Here is a 21143-nt window from a genome sequence, read left to right on the forward strand (position 1 = left end):
GAGAGCATCAAAATGGGAATTATTAAAGTGTCCGTTGCTTGAAGAGGGCATTTGATTTCCTATTGAATTCATCTAAATACCCCGATGAAGGTATTTGCCGAAATGCGTTGGTTTTAACAATAAAACATTGACCTTTGAAACAAACTTCTATTGTCCTACCAAGAGTTACTGAATATCTCTTCATCTATTTAATACATTTGCCTTAAAGGTCCAAAACAGCCATTTTTATCTCAATATTAAATCATTTCTGGGTAACAATCAAGTACCTAACTGTGATTGTTTTCAATTAAAATGGTTGAAAATGAACAAAAATAGCTTCTTAGCAAAGAGCAATTTCTCAAGCAATACTTTTGCTAGGAGTGTCTGGGAGTGGTCTGAGTGAGAGGCCTAATTGGAGGAGCCTAATGGGAGGCATAAGTAGCTAGGTTTGAAATTATCTTTGTTATTGGTCTATTAGCTTATATCGCAAGGCAGGTCAAAACTCCACCCATGCAAAACAAGTTGAAATTTCAGGTAGTCTTTTCAAACAGCTCTTACACTAAAAGGGCATTATCATAATTTTCAGAATTTCACACTATTATTCCAACCTCATAGTGTGGAAATATATATATAAAAACAAAGGACAATAACGTTTTGGACTTCACAGGGCCTTTAAAAAAGGTCTCCTACTCTCTCATCCACAATTGCATCATTGTCATCATCCTTGTCGCAAGCATCTCCCTGGCCGTCTTTGTCAAAGTCCTCTTGTCCAGAGTTAGGTAGGTTGGGGCAGTTATCCTGTTAAAGATTGATAAAGAAATGGAAACAGTTTTAGAAATAGCCACAGGAAGAACTATCAACGAGTGACATACTGTAAGATTGGAACAATTTGGAAAATCTTCAGGTCTGGTATTGAGGAGAAAAGTTTCCTGGACCTAGATTAAGCCTAGTCCTAGACTAAAGTGCATGTTCAATGGAAAATCTCAATTGAAACTAATTTTTATTCCAGGACTAGTCCAGGAAGGTCTAGGTTTAATCAAGGACTATGGACTAGGCTTAATGTGGCCCAGGAAACATAATGTTAGGGTCCGTTACCTTCCTGCAATGATAGGTGGCGTTGGCGCCACACACTAGGTTCTGATTGGGCCATCCGTCTAGGTCAGAGTCCTCTCCACAGATGAAGCCATCCCCGGCATAGCCTATCCTACACTCACACTTATACATGGGGTCACTGAAGTGGCTAAGGTAGATACACTCAGCTGAACGGTGACAGTTGTGAGTCTTGTCTTTGCAGGGGTTCTCTGGCTCGCAAACCTAGAGAGATAGAGATGAGATAGAGCGAAAGAAAGAGAACATCATAAGAAGACACTTCAGCCGGGGTATATTGGCCATATACCACACCCCCTCTGACCTTATTGCTGAAATAAACCATTTTGTTTGGTCTAATTTGACATATTTTCATTTCCTAAGGAAGAGCATGGTAAAAGTGCAGTAGTAAATCAGGTCTCGATCTCATCGTGAAGTGTGTTCTCAGATGTCAATTCCCTTTCCCCTTCCCTCAAATCAATTCGTACGATGTTAGCCTCGGATCAGAGCAGGCTCAGTTTTTAAAGGCCAGTGACAAAGTAGTGATTTACTGGTATGTTATGCAACATTAGGGCAGAGCAGATCTGGGTTCAAATACTATTTGAGATCATTCAAATACTTTTGAGTGTATGTTTTTGCCTGTCTGGAGTGCAAGATGGACAGGGTGTCACGACTTCTGCCGAAGTCGTTGCCTCTCCTTGTTCGGGCGGTGTTCGGCGGTCGACGTCACCGGTCTTCTAGCCATCATCGATCCATTTTTCATTTTTCCATTGCTTTTGTCTTGTCTTCGCACACACCTGTTTTCAATCCCATCCATTACTTCTTGTGTATTTAACCCTCTGTTTCCCCTCATGTCTTTGTCAGGGATTGTTTTATGTCAACTGTTGTTTATTTATGTATAGGTGTGCGACGGGTCCCCGTACCATGTTGATTTTTTACGTATGTACATTGTTCGTGTTTGGAGCATTGTTAAATGGACATTTATTAAGTCTCCATTACACTCAGTTTAACTCTCCTGCGCCTGACTTCCCTGCCACCTATACACACGGCTTTGACACAGGGTTTGTAGTTTTGTGACTATTCTATTGGTTCCATTGTGCCAGGTAAGCTCAATCAAGCCCTGATAGTATTTTAAATGATTTCAAATATTATTTGAACCCAGGTCTATTGGAAAATGAGCTATGTAACGACATGATTCAACTTCCCAACAGTTATCACAGTTTTAAAGGAGAAACAATGTATGTATATGTCACGCCCTGGCCTTAGTATTCTTTGTTTTCTTTATTATTTTAGTTAGGTCAGGGTGTGACATGGGTATTTGTGGGTTTTGTAGTGTCCAGGGTGATTGTAAGGTTTAGGGGGTTTATTTAGAGTAGTTGGGTTTATGTTTAGTATAGTTGTCTAGCTGTGTCTATGTTGTGTGTAGTTGTCTAGGAAAGTCTATGGTTGCCTTTGTTTCGTTTTGCCTTCTTCATAAATAAAAGAAGATGGCTTATTTTCCACATGCTGCGTTTTGGTCCGTCTCACTCCCACACGATCGTGACAGTATACCACAACAGATGTGGTGCCAGTAGTTAATGACCTAACAAAGCATCATTAAAACATCAGATATTTGTGGTTAGAGTAGAAACTGAGTGCTAACATATTCACCATCAAATACACATACACATTACATTGTAAAGTTCCACACACTTTATAGCTCTCATAGCAACTAACTGCTTTATCTTGGCCAGGTCGCAGTTGTAAATGAGAACTTGTTCTCAACTGGCCTACCTGGTTAAATAAAGGTGAAAAAAAAAATAAAAAAAATACTGTAACCCAAGCCTCATACCAACTACCACCTCTGCTAATACTGTAAACCAAGCCTCATACCACCTACCACCTCTGCTAATACTGTAAACAAAGCCTCATACCAACTACCACCTCTGCTAATACTGTAAACCAAGCCTCATACCACCTACCACCTCTGCTAATACTGTAAACAAAGCCTCATACCACCTCTACTAATACTGTAAACCAAGCCTCGTACCACCTACCACCTCTACTAATACTGTAAACCAAGCCTCATACCACCTCTACTAATACTGTAAACCAAGCCTCATCCCACCTACCACCTCCACTAATACTGTAAACCAAGCCTCCTACCACCTCTACTAATACTGTAAACCAAGCCTCATCCCACCTCTACTAATACTGTAAACCAAGCCTCATACCACCTACCACCTCTACTAATACTGTAAACCAAGCCTCATCCCACCTACCACCTCTACTAATACTGTAAACCAAGCCTCCTACCACCTCTACTAATACTGTAAACCAAGCCTCCTACCACCTCTACTAATACTGTAAACCAAGCCTCATACCACCTACCACCTCTACTAATACTGTAAACCAAGCCTCCTACCACCTCTACTAATACTGTAAACCAAGCCTCCTACCACCTCTACTAATACTGTAAACCAAGCCTCCTACCACCTCTACTAATACTGTAAACCAAGCCTCCTACCACCTCTACTAATACTGTAAACCAAGCCTCATACCACCTACCACCTCTACTAATACTGTAAACCAAGCCTCCTACCACCTCTACTAATACTGTAAACCAAGCCTCCTACCACCTCTACTAATACTGTAAACCAAGCCTCCTACCACCTCTACTAATACTGTAAACCAAGCCTCACCCCACCTACCACCTCTACTAATACTGTAAACCAAGCCACCTACCACCTACCACCTCTACTAATACTGTAAACAAAGCCTCCTACCACCTCTGCTAATACTGTAAACCAAGCCTCAAAGCACCTACCACCTCTACTAATACTGTAAACCAAGCCTCATCCCACCTACCACCTCTACTAATACTGTAAACCAAGCCTCATACAACCTCCACTAATACGCTGCCTAAAGAATACACTAGATCTAAAACCGATGTAGAGTGGCACAGACGTACCTGTTTGTTCTTGCTGGCAGCCTCCACCCCCACACCGAAGGGCTGTGTTCCCTTGTAGCGGGGTGGGCAGGCCAGACAGTGGAACCCTGGGTCTGTGTTGACGCAACGCAATGCTCCACCTGCTTTAAAGCAGACATCTGACACAATGTCACACTGAGAAGGGGGAAAACATATCAAATCAATTAATTCAGTTCGTCAGTCAGAAAGCAGAGCCCATGTCACACTGAGGAGGAAGAGGATCAGAAATAGGCTCAGATTATAAAAGGGTAACAGGTCAAGACTATGAATGAGTTCAGGATGAACTAATGGTTAGGGTTAGGCATAGCCTGGTGATCTACATTCATTTAGGGCTATGATTAGAGCTAAGGTTAAGGTTAGGGTTAAACATTAGTTAAAGTATCTAACTTGTGTAACCTTCTTTAACCCTAAATTACCTCGTTGACATCGTCACAGTGGGTGCCGTTGCCACGGAAACCAAGGGGGCAGGGTCCACACTCCCAGGATCCATCAGAGCCGCTGTTACAGTCCACTCCCCCAAAGCATGGGTTAGACAGACAGCCGTCTGACAGGGAACAATAAAACATGGTTAGACAGACAGCCATCTGACAGGGATTAGCATGGGTTAGACAGACAGCCATCTGACAGGGATTAGCATGGGTTAGACAGACAGCCATCTGACAGGGATTAGCATGGGTTACCAGGGGTGTCAAACATACGGCCCGCGGGCCGGAACCGGCCCCCAAGGAGGTTCGATCAGGCCCGCAGGATAATTTGAAAGTGGAAAAAATGCATAAAAGACATGGAATTAATATTTTTACTTCGCTGCAATTCATGGATTATCCGCTAAGGGGCGCACTCTTTCCATCAGAGTAGAAGACAAGCCGCATCACTGAGACAGACTGAAAACAGCAGACGGTATCAATGCGCCATCTGCTGCTTGTTACGACGTTGTTAATACCTTGGTCTCTACCTCTCCGCTACACCCTCATTAGCCAAAATGTCGTTATCCAAACGGAGAAAAGTAGATAAGGAGTGTAGAATTTTCAAAGAAAAATGGACCACGTCCTATTTATTTACAGAGATGCACGGAAAACCTTCGTGCTTGGTGTGTTTGCAACAAGTTTCGGTATTGAAGGAATATAATATTCGACGCCACTACGAGACTCATCACAGCGAAAAATATGACGGCTTGCAAGGACAACTGAGAAGAGATAAGATTAACGAATTGCTGGCGGGTCTGAGGAAACAGCAGTCAACTTTCATCCAGAGCCGAGAAGTCAGTGAAGCAGCGGTAAAAGCCAGCTACCTAATTGCTAGCGAAATAGCATTAGCATCGAAGCCGTATTCCGACGGTGACTTTGTTAAACGATGCATGATGAAGGCGGCTGAACTTGTATGTCCCGAGAAGCGACAAGCTTTTGCCAATATTAGCCTGACGAGGAATACTATAGCAGAGAGGATTTCGGAACTATCGGCAGATTTAGACAGTCAATTGAAACAGAGAGTCAAGTCATTTATTGCATTTTCCGTGGCAATTGACGAGAGCACTGACATCACAGACGTGGCCCAACTGGCCATATTTATTCGAGGAGTTGATGAGACATTGACTGTTACTGAAGAGTTTCTTGAGTTGGTGCCAATGATGGACACCACAACAGCCGAGGACATTTTCGGCTCTGTCGTTGCTGCATTGGACAGAGTTGGAGTGGACTGGTCCCGCGCTGTCAGCCTGGCTACAGACGGCGCGCCATCCATGGTCGGAAAGAAAGCAGGTGTCGCGACAAAGTTCAAAGACAAAGTACAAGCCCTTAATGGAGGAGATCGTTTCTGGACATTTCACTGTATTTTGCACCAGGAGGCATTGTGTTGCAAGTCGCTGAAAATGGACCACGTCATGGAGGTGGTTGTTCGCACTGTAAATTTCATCCGGTCCAGAGGTCTGAACCATCGTCAGTTTGACAAACTTCTCAGCGACAGCAACATTACCCACAGCCTGCCATACCACACTGAAGTGAGATGGTTAAGCCGAGGCGCTGTGCTGAGGCATTTCTTTGATCTACGAGAGGAAATCGGACAGTTCATGGAGAAAAAAGGAAAACCGGTGTTGGAATTACAATCTCAGGAATGGCTACGGGACCTTGCATTCTTGGTTGATATTACTGAACACTTGAACAATCTGAACAAAATGTTGCAAGGCCGCAAAAAAGTTGTCACACAGTTTTCTGACAACATACATGCATTTAAGTTGAAGCTGACTTTGTGGGAGATGCAACTGGCAAATGGCAACCCTGCTCATTTCCCCTGTCTGAGAGATGTGTGTGTGACCAGACCTGATGCGGACATGAAACGGTACAAAGACAAAATTGCAGGACTACTGCGGGAGTTTGAGAAACGTTTTCAGGTATTTGGTGAACTTGAGACAGAATTTTCAGTTTTTCGCTCACCTTTCACAGTTAAAGCTTCTGATCTGCCGGTCGAAATTCAGCTAGAGATAATTGATTTGCAGTGTGATGCAGATTTGAAGGGCAAATTTGCCTCTGTAGGTCTGGACAGATTTTATCAGTATCTACTACCAGGGTACCCCAAATTAACAGCCCTGGCTGCTAAAATTTTGTGCATGTTTGGGACAACCTACCTTTGTGAACAAATTTTCTCAGTGATGAATATCAATAAAACAAAAATGCGTTCAAGGCTCACAAACAAGCACTTAAATGACATTCTGAAAGTGACAGCTAGTCAGGACATGACACCTGGTGTTGATGCACTTGTACAGGCCAAAAGATGCCAAGTTTCAGGAACAAATACAAGTCCAGACTAGACTAACACCTTTAAAATGCTGCCTTAGATACTGTTTGCATTGAAAGAATACAGCTCTGTGAAGATGAATCCTTACTGTGGTGATTTAAAAAATGTGCACTTTAATGTTAGTCAGCAGCTTCAAAACAAAAGTTGTGTGATGGAATTCTACTGTTCATACAACTCCATAAATTTTCAGTATGTATTGTATGTGTATGTATGTTTCATGTATGAAGTTTACAGATTTACAGGACAGGCGAACACTTCATTACACATTTAAAATCACTCTCCTTAGTTTGTAAGGTGTACGCAGGGATTACATTTAGATTTTATATGCGTATGTGTAAGTGGTTTAAAAATTCCTTTCTTTAAAAGTCTCATTTAATCTTAAAGTGCATTACTATATTTTTCAGTACCAATTAAAGTTTTGTGCCTTTGTACAATCAGTGGGATCAGTTGCAATGCATATTTGTGAATGATAAAAGTAAATTGCACATTTGTCTAAGGAAATATGAGGTGTTTCATGAAATGTTTTGTAAAAGGATAGTTCATTAAATTTCAATATTTTCCTAATGTTCTTGTGCTTCTTTACACCAAAACAAAGGAAAGACATGATATTTTGGTTATTTATAGCAGAGTATGGTATAATTTTAATGGTCCGGCCCACTTGACATCTCCCTAGGCCGTATGTGGCCCACGATGCGAAATGAGTTTGACACCCCTGGGTTAGACAGACAGCCATCTGACAGGGATTAGCATGGGTTAGACAGACAGCCATCTGACAGGGATTAGCATGGGTTAGACAGACAGCCATCTGACAGGGATTAGCATGGGTTAGACAGACAGCCATCTGACAGGGATTAGCATGGTTAGCAGACAGGCATCTGACAGGTGTTAGCATGGTTAGCAGACAGCCGTCTGACAGGGATTAGCACGGTTAGCAGACAGCCGTCTGACAGGGATTAGCATGGTTAGCAGACAGGCATCTGACAGGTGTTAGTATGGTTAGCAGACAGCCGTTTGACAGGGATTAGCATGGTTAGCAGACAGCCGTCTGACAGGGATTAGCATGGTTAGCAGATATACAAAAGAGCTATAACTAAAACAGCCATGTGAAAGAAACATGGCGACCGGTTATGATAATGAAGAGAACCAGGACATGCATAATGCAGCTACGTCTGGACATTTGTATTGTGTGTATTGATATTTCGATAGTGACATTTAGCTTCTCCAGGTTGTTCAAGTTGCTCACTTCAGGTTGCTCCCTTCATTACTCTCCAAGTTAGCAGGTTTCAGTGCTTTCAGAGCAATGTTAGCATTAGCTAATGTCTTCCTTCTCATAATAGGCCAAACACATCCTCCCAAACTTTGTTATCAGCACAAATATGTGAATAAATTAGCCTGGAAGCCATTCTAAGAGCACCTATCACAGGAATGTTGAAATGAGGTATAATAACTAAACAGGAATGCTAGAATGAACTGAAATAGCTCAAAGTTACAGAGGGAAAGGGATGAGGGTGGAGGTGCTGGGTGCGACACATACGCACGCACACAAACACACACAGTCCACGCACGCATGCACACACACACACACACACACACACACACACACACACACACACACACACACACACACACACACACACACACACGTACACGTACACGTACACACACACACACACACACACACGTACACACTCACTCACCGATAGGGCAGTCCTGTTTGTTGCAGGCGTTACTGTCGTTGGTCTCCCCGGGGCACTTCTGGCCTCCGTACTGGGGTTCGGGGCTGTTACAGACACGGGTCCGACCCTTAACTCCACCCCCACAGGTTGCCGAGCAGATCGCCCATGGCGACCACGGTCCCCAACCACCGTCAACTGCACATGGACAACAAATAAACAGTTAGTGGACCATCACACTGTTTGTTAGGATCTCTTTTAGATCACATTGGGAGCTAGTTTTCAAGAGTCCATGGGGAGGTTTTACTACTTTACATTACTGCCTTATCAAGTCTCTTTTACCGTAAGAAAGTGAATTACAGTATTAGTTGAAGACCTACAGTCACACACAAACCACTTTACACATCACCTAGGGGTCATTCGATTCTAAGCCCTGTTGCGGTCTGGAAGCTATAACCACAGTAGCTCACATCCCGAGTTGATTTGAGCTTGACGTTTTACAAAAGACAGACAGAATGTTTAGCATGTGAATGGTGCCCCATCCTATATGAGTGTAATGAGCTATAAAACATCTCATTCGGCCTGTTTTTAAATCCAGGTTAGTGGTTATTAATCAGATCAAAGTCCCGGGTTCAAAGTAGTTCTCCTTCTAAAGAAAGAGGCAAGCTCAATCAGTGCACAGCTAAAATGTTGAACCCAGGTCTGGTATGGACAATGTGCCTGTCTGTCTGTGTTGTTCCTCTGAGGCCACCATACTCACTGGGACAGGGCTTGGCCTCACAGCGCTGTGTCACTCTCCCCTGGCCATCACAGTCTTTGCCCCCCAGTTGTGGTGTGGGGGCGTTGCAGTGGCGTATCCTGGTGATCTGACCCTCGCCACAGGTCACCGAACATGATGACCATGGAGACCACAGGCTCCACCTACCATCCTGACGAACTGAATACACACAGGTCAGTCAAGGCAGTGTATAGGAAAATACATACATGTAATATGGTGGTCCTTTTAAGTGCAGTAGAACATGCCGCTTGTAACGCCAGAATAGTGTGTTTGATCCAGGGGATCACCCATGTGTAAAACATGTACAGTATGCACGTAGGACTGCAAGTGGCTTTGGATAGAAGCTTCTGCTAAATGGCATATATTATATTTTCAGATTTAAAAGGTCTTTATTATCCATTTCTGGGTAATTTGGATGCAGTATAATAAGCCACTAATATGTAGATCACTATGGGTGACATTGTTTGGTTGGCACTAGTGAGTCCTTTAGGGCTAACAGGATGGACACACCCTCTACAGCCATGTACTAGGTCACCTATTTCCCACAGCAGACAGAGATAGACAGAGACAGAGACAGAGTGAGAGAAGTATTTTGAGTCAGAGTGGGATGAGGTCCCTGTCCAGCCATCTCCAGTCTAGCAGAGCAGTACACTATATGTCTATTCAGTCACTTTGTCCCCTGGTCCATCATTACACAGCTGCTTCTAACGACACCATCCTCTCTCTTGATCCTTTAACAAACATACACTCACACACACCCTCACATGCAAAAACACACACACACACACACACTCACGTGCACACACACACACACCCTCACATGCAAAAACACACACACACACACACACTCACGTGCACACAGAAACACACACACACACACACACTCACGTGCACACAGAAACACACACACTCTCACTTGGCACTTGCAGGAAAATACTACATTTATGATGTGGTTGTCTTTTGTCTGTAAACACATCACAATGCTGTTTTGGCTAAATCTACTCTAACTTTCTCAGTGGTAATGGTATGAGATGGGAGAGAGGTACCATCATGTTCACCCAAAGGTCCTTAGTTGGTCTAATCAAATCATATTAAATCAAACTTTATATAAAGTGTCTTTAAAATCGCAACAACCTTTAGAGTTGAATCAGTCTAACCAATAGAGATCAAGGTAGGTTGACACAAAGGAGACGGTAGCAGACACGTTGACTCACCTCGGCTGTCACATTTTCCCAGGCTGCATTTCCTGGTCTGGATGGATGGTCCAGAGCAGGGGTTACTGGTGGCATCACATGAGCGTCCTCTCTGTTGAGTACCTGTCCCACAGGTGACAGTACACTCTGTCCACTCTGACCAGGGGGACCAGCCGTCCTCACTGTCCATGGCTGGGGGAAACTCAAGGGGTTATTAATGACAAATCATCATGTTCTGCCTCTGAAAAGTGAAAACCCTGTTATCTAGATGAATGTCTATATTGTTTTACAACATCAGCTCTCATAAAAAATTACATTATTTCAATTAAATGTAAATAAAATGTACCAAAACTGAAACAAAATAAATGCGCAGAGCTATATTTCTACGATGAAGTCAACTCATTGCATTATAGCTTGTTTCCCCACACACCATCTCATCTACAGTTGCTCTGTGTCATTGTTGGAACTAGGAACGCTTCAAAAGATGCAGAGGAACAGAGCTCTGGAGAGCAGTCTGTTTTGATGCTTGGGTTTTAGATGACGTCATGGTTCACAGAGACCACTTCAGCACTTCAGAGTATGGCAGCCTGTAGTGCTGCTATTTTCATAGTAGAACAATAAAATGGGGTCGTCCCTTTACAGACCAACCAGCTGTACAACAATAACACGGCTTGATTATTCAAACGTAATATGCATGGAAACGTTGTTTCTCTGGTACTCAGATCTGGCATCAGAGGCCTTGGCTCTAGAAAGGACTTCAGCCAGATGTGAAATGAAGCGAAGTGTGTTTGCGAGAGAATACGTGTTATAGTAATTGTTAATCTTCAGCTAGGTGTGAAATTAAGCAAGGTAAGCAATTGTTTATTGGTCAATGTGATGCCATTGTTTTTACAGGGCTCAGGAGTCTCTTTTTCGCTTCAGTACGTTTCCTAATTGCTATTACTCCTGTAAAGCTTATGGAAACAGTTATTAAAGGCACATTCTGCTACTTTTCCTTCTGTTCAATGGTTATGGATCAGGATTAGTCTGTTGCAAGGGTTTAATAATATAACGGTTTATAGAATGAGTGGCTACTTACGCAGACACACAGGGCAACACTCTCCGTCGAGGAAGGAGGGGCTAGCACAGGCTACAGGAGGACAGGTGATTTGGTGACACACGATCTTTGAGTCCTGTCATGTGCCAAAAAACATTTTTGGGGGACATTAGTTGCTATAGGTGACCTATGAATGAACTAGTGTCTTGTAAAACCTCAGGATCTGGGCACTTCTCAAAGGTTTATGACTGATTCATTTGGGATCAATTAATCAACCAACCAACCAATTAACCAAACAAATCTATCAATCAATCAAAAACATATCCACCCTAAGACATTCTGTGTCTGTCATGTCTCTCCATTAAAGGAGGTTTGTATGTCTCCTACCTGGCAGGTACACGTGGTGCAGCTGTCCACCACCCAGTCCTCCTTATCTTCAAACATCCGTCCATCCTGCCAGCACATGTGTTTCTCCTTGGAGTTCTTTATCTTTCCCAGAGTGTCCTTCATCACTGTGTTCTCCTCGGTCTGGAGAGAGGAGACAGACACACAGACATAGTCAGACACACAGACATAGTCAGACACACACACACACACACACACACACACACACACACAGAGACATAGAGACATAGAGACATAGAGACATAGAGACATAGAGACATAGAGACACAGACCAACAGACATAGTTCATCACTGGTTTTTACTCAGCCTGAGGAGAGAGGATACAGACACAGACAGACACACATAGTCTAGACTCTACAGCAGGGTTGGTTTGAGTAAAAATGTTGACAGTGAGGAGATACAACACATTTTCAGTAAAACCCTCTGGACCTCATTGAAGACCGAATGCGGCCCCGGGGCAAAATGAGTTTGACACCCCTGCTCTACAGTAAAAGCCTGTCTGAGGATACGACAGCCAGAAAAACATAGCCTACAGTCAAAAAGCTTTCTTAAAGCAAAAAAAATGACAATAAAAGCACATAGGATGCACAACTCTATCCATATGAAAGGAAGATGCATGGAGCTAGCCTGTTTTCTTTGTCTGAGGAGACCCCAACAGACAGACACATATAATAACTTCATACCTCCCTCCATCTGGGAGGAAGCTATAGGGAGCTACAGTACATGTTGCTCCTGACAATCTTACTGCTTCAAGGAGGGCAACACGTGAGGTCACTTTATTAAGTTAAGTGTGTGTGTGTGTGTGTGTGTGTGTGTGATTATGTGTTTGTGTGTGAGATTGTGTGTGTGATACCACAGAGGGTAGTGTAGCTCCATTTCAGTGTTATGAGACACCACTTGGTCTGGAAGAGCCTTGGGGACCGTAGCTGTTCACAGTGAGCACGCACGCACGCACGCACGCACACACCACACACCACACACCACACACCACACACACACACACAGAGGAAAGAGAATGAAGCACATGGTCTGTTTAAACACAGCCAGATATCAGGCTTGAGAGGAGCCGCTAGCTGAAGCCAATCACAGCCAAGGGAAGTTGGGAACACTTCCTATATCCACATGTTACGTGCCATAAAACCAGCCTCATTGATTCACACTCTGACTCTGACCACACAGTTAGCTCCACTGCTTTAGTAGTTCTACCACGCCTTGCTTCATGACTTCAACAGGGTCTTTGGTTTGCTTTATCAGCAGCTCTCTAGAAAATCTCTCATGTTAACCCCCAAAGAAGACTTCAATATTTATACCGACTCCCAAATGTTCCCCAATCTTCTCGGTTACACCTAGTCTATCATTCCATAAACATTATTTTAAAGAATCAAGGTAACTGGTAACATTAGTTCATGGAGTGCACTAATTTGTTCACAAACACAGTTCCATAGAAAACTGGTTGTAGACAAGACAAACTGATAGTAGACAAGACAAACTGATAGTAGACAAGACAAACTGATAGTAGACAAGACAAACTGATAGTAGACAAGACAAACTGATAGTAGACAAGACAAACTGATAGTAGACAAGACAAACTGATAGTAGACAAGACAAACTGATAGTAGACAAGACAAACTGATAGTAGACAAGACAAACTGATAGTAGACAAGACAAACTGATAGTAGACAAGACCAACTGATAGTAGACAAGACCAACTGATAGTAGACCAGACAAACTGACAGTTGACGAGACAAACTGACAGTTGACGAGACAAACTGACAGTTGACGAGACAAACTGATAGTTGACGAGGCAAACTGATAGTTGACGAGGCAAACTGATAGTAGACGAGGCAAACTGATAGTAAACAAGACACACTGATAGTAGACAAGACAAACTGATAGTAGACAAGACAAATTGATAGTAGACAAGACAAACTGAAAGTAAACAAGACAAACTGATAGGAGACAAGACAAACTGATAGGAGACAAGACAAACTGATAATAGACAAGACACACTGATTGTAAACAAGACAAATTGATAGTAGACAAGACAAACTGATAGTAAACAAGACAAACTGATAGTAAACAAGACAAACTGATAGTAAACAAGACAAACTGATAGTAAACAAGACAAACTGATAGTAAACAAGACAAACTGATAGTAAACAAGACAAACTGATAGGAGACAAGACAAACTGATAGTAGACAAGACCAACTGATAGTCAACAAGACAAACCGATAATAGACAAGACACACCGATAGTAAACAAGACAAATTGATAGTAGACAAGACAAATTGATAGTAAACAAGACAAACTGATAGTAAACAAGACAAACTGATAATAAACAAGACAAACTGATAGTAGACAGGACCACCTGATAGTAGACAAGACCACCTGATAGTAGACAAGACACACTGATAGTAAACAAGACAAACCGATAATAGACAAGACACACTGATAGTAAACAAGACAAATTGATAGTAGACAAGACAAATTGATAGTAAACAAGACAAATTGATAGTAGGCAAGACAGATTGATAGTAGACAAGACAAACTGATAGTAAACAAGACAAACTGATAGTAAACAAGACCAACTGATAGTAAACAAGACAAACTGAAAGTAAACAAGACAAACTGATAGTAGACAAGACAAACTGATAGTCAACAAGACAAACTGATAGTCAACAAGACACACTGATAGTAAACAAGACAAATTGATAGTAGACTAGACAAACTGATAGTAAACAAGACAAACTAATAGTAAACAAGACAAACTGATAATAGACAAGACCAACTGATAGTAAACAAGACAAACTGATAGTAGACAAGATCAACTGATAGTATACAAGACCAACTGAAAGTAAACAAGACAAACTGATAGTAGACAAAACAAACTGATAGTAGACAAGACAAACTGATAGTAGACAAGACCAACTGATAGTAGACCAGACAAACTGATAGTTGACAAGACAAACTGATAGTTGACAAGACCAACTGATAGTAGAGGCAAACTGATAGTAGACGAGGCAAACTGATAGTAGACGAGGCAAACTGATAGTAGACGAGGCAAACTGATAGTAGACGAGGCAAACTGATAGTAGACGAGGCAAACTGATAGTAGACGAGGCAAACTGATAGTAGACAAGGCAAACTGATAGTAGACAAGGCAAACTGATAGTAAACAAGACAAACTGATAGTAGACAAGACAAACTGATCGTAAACAAGACAAATTGATAGTAAACAAGACAAATTGATAGTAGACAAGACAAACTGATAGTAAACAAGACAAACTGATAGTAAACAAGACAAACTGATAGTAGACAAGACAAACTGATAGTAGACAAGACCACCTGATAGTAGACAAGACCACCTGATAGTAGACAAGACAAATTGATAGTAGACAAGACAAATTGATAGTAGACAAGACAAATTGATAGTAGACAAGACAAATTGATAGTAGACAAGACAAATTGATAGTAGACAAGACAAATTGAAAGTAAACAAGACAAACTGATAGGAGACAAGACAAACTGATAGGAGACAAGACCAACTGATAGACAAGACCAACTGATAGTCGACAAGACACACTGATAGTAAACAAGACAAATTGATAGTAGACAAGACAAACTGATAGTAAACAAGACAAACTGATAGTAAACAAGACAAACTGATAGTAAACAAGACAAACTGATAGTAAACAAGACAAACTGATAGGAGACAAGACAAACTGATAGGAGACAAGACAAACTGATAGTAAACAAGACAAACTGATAGTAGACAAGATCAACTGATAGTATACAAGACCAACTGAAAGTAAACAAGACAAACTGATAGTAGACAAAACAAACTGATAGTAGACAAGACAAACTGATAGTAGACAAGACCAACTGATAGTAGACCAGACAAACTGATAGTTGACAAGACAAACTGATAGTTGACAAGACCAACTGATAGTAGAGGCAAACTGATAGTAGACGAGGCAAACTGATAGTAGACGAGGCAAACTGATAGTAAACAAGACAAACTGATAGTAAACAAGACAAACTGATAGTAGACAAGACAAACTGATAGTAGACAAGACCACCTGATAGTAGACAAGACCAACTGATAGTAGACAAGACCACCTGATAGTAGACAAGACAAATTGATAGTAGACAAGACAAATTGATAGTAGACAAGACAAATTGATAGTAGACAAGACAAATTGATAGTAGACAAGACAAATTGATAGTAGACAAGACAAATTGAAAGTAAACAAGACAAACTGATAGGAGACAAGACCAACTGATAGGAGACAAGACCAACTGATAGTCGACAAGACCAACTGATAGTCGACAAGACACACTGATAGTAAACAAGACAAATTGATAGTAGACAAGACAAACTGATAGTAAACAAGACAAACTGATAGTAAACAAGACAAACTGATAGTAAACAAGACAAACTGATAGGAGACAAGACAAACTGATAGTAAACAAGACAAACTGATAGTAGACAAGATCAACTGATAGTATACAAGACCAACTGAAAGTAAACAAGACAAACTGATAGTAGACAAAACAAACTGATAGTAGACAAGACAAACTGATAGTAGACAAGACCAACTGATAGTAGACCAGACAAACTGATAGTTGACAAGACAAACTGATAGTTGACAAGACCAACTGATAGTAGAGGCAAACTGATAGTAGACGAGGCAAACTGATAGTAGACGAGGCAAACTGATAGTAGACAAGGCAAACTGATAGTAGACAAGGCAAACTGATAGTAAACAAGGCAAACTGATAGTAGACAAGACAAACTGATCGTAAACAAGACAAATTGATAGTAGACAAGACAAACTGATAGTAAACAAGACAAACTGATAGTAAACAAGACAAACTGATAGTAGACAAGACAAACTGATAGTAGACAAGACCACCTGATAGTAGACAAGACCAACTGATAGTAGACAAGACCACCTGATAGTAGACAAGACAAATTGATAGTAGACAAGACAAATTGATAGTAGACAAGACAAATTGATAGTAGACAAGACAAATTGATAGTAGACAAGACAAATTGATAGTAGACAAGACAAATTGATAGTAGACAAGACAAATTGAAAGTAAACAAGACAAACTGATAGGAGACAAGACCAACCGATAGTCGACAAGACCAACCGATAGTCGACAAGACACACTGATAGTCGACAAGACACACTGATAGTAAACAAGACAAATTGATAGTAGACAAGACAAACTGATAGTAAACAAGACAAACTGATAGTAAACAAGACAAACTGATAGGAGACAAGACAAACTGATAGGAGACAAGACAAACTGATAGTAGACAAGACCAACTGATAGTCAACAAGACAAACTGATAGTAGACAAGACAAAATGAAAGTAAACAAGACAAACTGATAGGTGACAAGACAAACTGATAGTATACAAGACAAACTGATAGTAAACAAGACAAACTGATAGTAGACAAGACAAACTGATAGTAGACAAGACAAACTGATAGTAGACAAGACCAACTGATAGTAGACAAGACCAACTGATAGTAGACAAGACCAACTGATAGTAGACAAGACCAACTGATAGTAGACAAGACCAACTGATAGTAGACAAGACCAACTGATAGTAGACAAGACCAACTGATAGTAGACAAGACCAACTGATAGTAGACAAGACCAACTGATAGTAGACAAGACCAGCTGATAGTAGACAAGACCAGCTGATAGTAGACAAGACAAACTGATAGGAGACAAGACAAACTGATAGGAGACAAGACCAACTGATAGTCAACAAGACAAACTGATAGTCAACAAGACAAACTGATAGTAGACAAGACAAGCTGATAGTAAACAAGACAAAATGAAAGTAAACAAGACAAACTGATAGGTGACAAGACAAACTGATAGGTGACAAGACAAACTGATAGTATACAAGACAAACTGATAGTAAACAAGACAAACTGATAGTAGACAAGACCAACTGATAGTAGACAAGACCAACTGATAGTAGACAAGACCAACTGATAGTAGACAAGACCAACTGATAGTAGACAAGACCAACTGATAGTAGACAAGACCAGCTGATAGTAGACAAGACCAGCTGATAGTAGACAAGACAAACTGATAGCAGACAAGACAGAAAGTATGGAGCACCCCCCCCCCCCATGATCAGAGGACATCTGTACATACCACTTTCTGCAGGCCGTCAATGAGGTTCCCCACTACAACCCGCAGTCCTTTGAGCTCCTGGAACATGGTGCTGAGTTCCTCACAGGATCGTTCACACATATCTGCTCCCAGATTCTCTGTCTTCTGGCCAATGAAGTTAGTGGTGATGGCGGTGGAGGAACTCACATCCACCATGTCTGTGCTCTCACTCACCACCGTGTTGGTGTCTTCTGACAGGAGGACGGGGACGGGGATGTGGACGGGGGGTACAGATGGACAGAGAGAGAGGGAGAATGGATGAAGAATTGATGATCATTACATGATGATCAAGAGGAAAGCACAATGAACTTCATCACATAATTCATTTATTTTCAGTCTTTCCTATCTGTTAAGATCGTTTTAATGAGTTCTTAAAACAGATGTCATTGAGCAGAAACAGCATGGAGATTGAGGGATTGCATATGTTTCACTTTAGGAAATGAAGTCTTCCATCTATGTGAACTATATCATCAGAAAGCACACAGAATCTGAGGAGGTGTAGAAGACAACTCCTAATAGAGCTGTCTGCTCACAACGTGATGCCTCTTAAATCTTCATGACCCCAGAGATTATGGAGGGCACTCAGTAGAGTCCTCAATGTGAAGCACATTGTTCTCTTTCATCATCCACTTCCTTTTTATTTTTAACATGGGGCCTCAGCCTGTCTAGCAACGTAGTATGTCCCAACTGGCACAGTATCCCCTTTGTAGGGCACAACCTTTGACCAGGGGCCGTATGGTGCACTATATAGGGAATAGGATGCCTTTTGGGACGCGGTCCTAGAATTCTCCATCTTCTCTCTCTGTGTTCTCTGTTCACGGATAAAGTGCTGATCTACAGCAGGAAGCCAAAGTGGCCTGATCATGTCCAGCACACTGACAATGATCCTGGTCATCATGTCCAACACACTGACACTGATCCTGGTCATCATGTCCAACACACGGACACTGATCCTGGTTATCATGTCCAACACACTGACACTGAGCCTGGTCATGTCCAAAACACTAACACTGATTTTGTTCATGTCCAACACACGGACAACTGATCCTGGTCATCATGTCCAACACACTGACACTGAGCCTGGTAAATCATGTCCAATACACTGACACTGATCCTGGTCATCATATGTTCATGTCTGTCTGTGCTGTCTTGCCAACTCTTATGGTCATGTCTGTCTGTGCTGTCATGTCCAACACACGGACACCAATGCTGGTCATCATGTCCAACACACTGACACTGATTCTGGTCATCATGTCCAACACACTGACACTGAGCCTGGTAAATCATGTCCAATACACTGACACTGATCCTGGTCATCATATGTTCATGTCTGTCTGTGCTGTCTTGCCAACTCTTATGGTCATGTCTGTCTGTGCTGTCATGTCCAACACACTGACACCAATGCTGGTCATCATGTCCAACACACTGACACTGATTCTGGTCATCATATCCAACACACTGACACTGATTCTGGTCAAGTCCAACACACTGACACTGATCCTGGTCATCATGTCCAACACACTGACACTGATCCTGGTCATCATGTCAAACACACTGACACTGATTCTGTTCATGTCCAACACACTGACACTGATCCTGGTCATCATGTCCAACACACTGACACTGATCCTGGTCATCATGTCCAACACACTGACACTGATCCTGGTCATCATATGTTCATGTCTGTCTGTGCTGTCTTGCCAACTCTTATGGTCATGTCTGTCTGTGCTGTCATGCCAACACTTATGGCAAGACTAGGTTTTTCTGCTCTATTTGTTGCATCCTTTGTTTGTTTCATGGCCACAGATAATGCTTTTGTTATGACCATTGTATGATAGACACAGATAATGCTTTTGTTATGACCATTTTATCATAGACACAGATAATGCTTTTGTTATGACCATTTTATCATAGATACAGATAATGCTTTTGTTATGACCATTTTATCATAGACACAGATAATGCTTTTGTTATGACCATTTTATCATAGATACAGATAATGCTTTTGTTATGACCATTTTATCATAGACACAGATAATGCTTTTGTTATGACCACTTGCTTTCTTTTGTATTGTGTCAACAGTCCCTACAGTTTACAATCACTATGCAATATGCATCTCTTCTATGATCCACGTTGTCTCACTCATAATCCTGTGGTTTTAATGGATCACAAAGGTCTCACTACAAGTGACAGACTATTAGGAAGTCCTACAACATGATAAACTGTCCATAGATATAACATACATCTGCTTAACAGTTGTGCTGCTTAAACATGATAAACTCGATAGAACATTATGTTGATGAGTGGCCACAGACTGGTGTGTCAGATTGGGGGTCCTGGTGAGGAAAGGCCTGAGGAATGCAGCATCTCCAGCCAGGTGTGTGTGTGTGTGTGTGTGTGAGTGTGTGTGTGAGTGTGTGTGTGAGTGTGAGTGTGTGTGTGTGTGTGCGTGTGTGCGTGCCATTAGACATGTGCAGTAGTTGTCTCTGGGTCAGCCATGTAAATGGTCAGAGATTAATTGGTGGTTAGGGGCTGTAAATCAGGCTAGGTCCAAGTCAGGCTGTCCCTGTTTAACCACAAGATGTCCCACTGCGGCCAAAATGGACAAAGATGTTTTACTTCCTTTCCCCCCCTAAAGTCTGGTGGACTCATGCAAATCTTCCAAATATGTTTCCAGCTGTTGCTATGTGTGTGTGTGTGTGTGTGTGTGTGTGTGTGTGTGTATGCCTTTAAAACATGTATGTGGATCTGGTTGATTCATGACTCCTTTCCTCTCCTCTTTCCCTTCTTTCCTCTCCTCTTTCCTCTCCTCTTTCCCTTCTTTCCTCTCCTCTTTCCTCTCCTCTTCCTGTCCTCTTTCCTCTCCTCTTTCCCTTATTTCCTCTCCTCTTTCCTCTCCTCTTCCTGTCCTCTTTCCTCTCCTCTTTCTCTTTTTTCCTCTCATTTTGATTGAGATAGGGGGGAAGAAACATAAGATATTTCAAATGCTTATCGTTAACTTAACAACGTGGCAGTTTTAATTTTGATATTTTA

General features: G+C 41.8%; 1 protein-coding gene across 3 annotated transcripts in view; it reads right to left on the bottom strand.

The window, feature by feature from the left end:
* LOC129862805 (thrombospondin-2-like) overlaps positions 1 to 21143 on the bottom strand; it is a 45149-nt gene that overhangs the window by 13524 nt on the left and 10482 nt on the right. For all 3 annotated transcript variants that reach the window (XM_055934813.1, XM_055934822.1, XM_055934802.1), the window contains exons 5-14: positions 18092 to 18300; positions 11888 to 12028; positions 11543 to 11636; positions 10486 to 10656; positions 9254 to 9430; positions 8518 to 8691; positions 4450 to 4577; positions 4016 to 4168; positions 1075 to 1293; positions 670 to 777 (exon numbers count right to left, since the gene is read on the bottom strand). In XM_055934813.1, the coding sequence (XP_055790788.1) occupies positions 670 to 777; positions 1075 to 1293; positions 4016 to 4168; positions 4450 to 4577; positions 8518 to 8691; positions 9254 to 9430; positions 10486 to 10656; positions 11543 to 11636; positions 11888 to 12028; positions 18092 to 18300 (1574 nt within the window). The remainder of the gene's footprint in view (positions 1 to 669; positions 778 to 1074; positions 1294 to 4015; positions 4169 to 4449; positions 4578 to 8517; positions 8692 to 9253; positions 9431 to 10485; positions 10657 to 11542; positions 11637 to 11887; positions 12029 to 18091; positions 18301 to 21143) is intronic.

This window comes from Salvelinus fontinalis, chromosome 1 (genome assembly GCF_029448725.1).
Source record: "Salvelinus fontinalis isolate EN_2023a chromosome 1, ASM2944872v1, whole genome shotgun sequence".
Taxonomy (NCBI): domain Eukaryota; kingdom Metazoa; phylum Chordata; class Actinopteri; order Salmoniformes; family Salmonidae; genus Salvelinus; species Salvelinus fontinalis.